We start from the raw sequence: 1,788 nt of genomic DNA on the forward strand, positions 1-1,788 counted from the left end.
CAGAAAGTACTTTGATTTATAAGCGTCTTACTAAGACATGTTGGACAAAGGCTTTTTACAATAATAAACATTTTGTGTGAATGTTTCGGCAACATGCAACTTTACTACTACTACCCTCAGTATCACATAGTTTATTCGTTACCTTGCCAATGAAATCGAAGGTATTAAACGCTGACATGAGTATGATAGGCATCCAGGAACCGAGACGACAGGAGGGAACCTCAGATGCTATGCCGGGGTAGAGGCTGAGCGTGGTGAAGTAGACGAGACCGATTGACACCATGTAGGGGTAGATGGCGCGTGCCACCGCCCACCTGGCGAGCACACCACCTAGAAATATAACATATCTGTCACCTATATCATAGTTATTTAACACTAACTCACTATTAATTTGGTTTAAATAGGTTAAGCGTTTAACAACATAAATTGAAGTGTTTAGGGAGAGTAGGAACGAACATAGTTGCAATATAATTAAAATTAGATACAAAATTAAGTATGCCACAATTTCGATCCTGATATATAAACATTTGAAAATCAACTTACGTTTGAAGCTCCGCCAGGAGGTTGGTCGTTCAGGTGACTCGACCACGACGTCTTCGACCTTATATGAGGGTCGTGGTGTGCGCAGCGCAGGTGATGCCTCCGACACGCTGGGAGGTGGCGACGCAAGTGGTGCTGACGTCACAGGAATGGTGGCCGTCGGAGAGTACACAGGGTTCGCGAAGCTAAACGTATTCTCACCATCCACTGTGGAAAAGTTACCTTTATTCTGTATTCAAATATAATAATTATGAAGATCAGAGATTAAAACTTACCAGTTCCTGTGTTAGAGAGAGCAGGACTTTGCAATTTTAGTACACCGAAAGCACCGTCCCCTGATTCGCTTTCCATCTGAAATGTAACCGTGTCATAAATACTGATAAATTTTATAAAATACTATAGCACACTTTTTGTTTTAAATACACAACAGTTTTATATATTAGTTTGAATTTCACAACATGGTCGTATAGTAAAGGTATTTAAATATGTTAACTGTAAATGGAATTTATAAAGTTACAAAGTTGCCTCTTACCAATGTCGCATCTTCATTGGGATTTAAATGCAGCTGAATACGTCGCCTGTGTCGAGATTCGTTGGTCAATTTGAGATAGTATTGCACCAGAGGATGCCGCATCATCACGTGATGCAGCATCGAATGGCCCAGCAAAATGAGAATGGAGAATACAAAGAACATGAAGGTGCTCCGTCGTGGCTGTCTGAATCCGTACTTCGTTACAATCCGGTCGATAGATACCCAAAAACCAGCAGCGCCTGTTGAAAAATAATATTAATTATCCTGTTAAATAACTGCAGGCGCTTAATAATTAAAACAATAAAGTCATGTGTTCGCAGGTAGTAATAGGTACCAAATACTTAACTTCAAGTGAACTGATGACATAAACAGCTTTTTATGAAAAATGTAAGACTTACTTTCGCCAGCCATCACAGCTTGCGTGTACCTAGGGGGTAGGCAGCCTGTAAACCCGTAGTACGAGGCCTGTTGTACCGTGCAGCCAAACGCCACCACACCAATCGCTACCAGGTTGATTGTGTACGACACGTTGGTAGAGAAGCCGTCCCATCCGATGTTGCAGATTGCTACAAAGAGCATCGTTGCCAGCGATAGTAATATACCTGAACAGAATTGTAAGGTTGAACTTCTTTTTTGTGACTGAATGGCCACTGTTTTCCTTGAGGATCTATTTCCAGATTCACCGGGCTTGCGGTAGCCGATCGCAGGTGGCGCTT

The 1,788-nt window shown here is 41.8% G+C and overlaps 1 protein-coding gene across 1 annotated transcript in view; it reads right to left on the minus strand.

Annotated features, from left to right (window-relative positions):
• The window catches only part of LOC106104541 (equilibrative nucleoside transporter 4), a 4,538-nt gene that overhangs the window by 860 nt on the left and 1,890 nt on the right, over window positions 1–1,788 (minus strand). The window contains exons 3-7 of the mRNA XM_013284619.1: window positions 1,471–1,674; window positions 1,073–1,311; window positions 816–891; window positions 544–747; window positions 115–330 (exon numbers count right to left, since the gene is read on the minus strand). Of these exons, the coding sequence (XP_013140073.1) occupies window positions 115–330; window positions 544–747; window positions 816–891; window positions 1,073–1,311; window positions 1,471–1,674 (939 nt within the window). The remainder of the gene's footprint in view (window positions 1–114; window positions 331–543; window positions 748–815; window positions 892–1,072; window positions 1,312–1,470; window positions 1,675–1,788) is intronic.

This window comes from Papilio polytes, unplaced genomic scaffold (genome assembly GCF_000836215.1).
Source record: "Papilio polytes unplaced genomic scaffold, Ppol_1.0 DF823510.1, whole genome shotgun sequence".
In the NCBI taxonomy this organism is placed as follows: Eukaryota; Metazoa; Arthropoda; class Insecta; order Lepidoptera; family Papilionidae; genus Papilio; species Papilio polytes.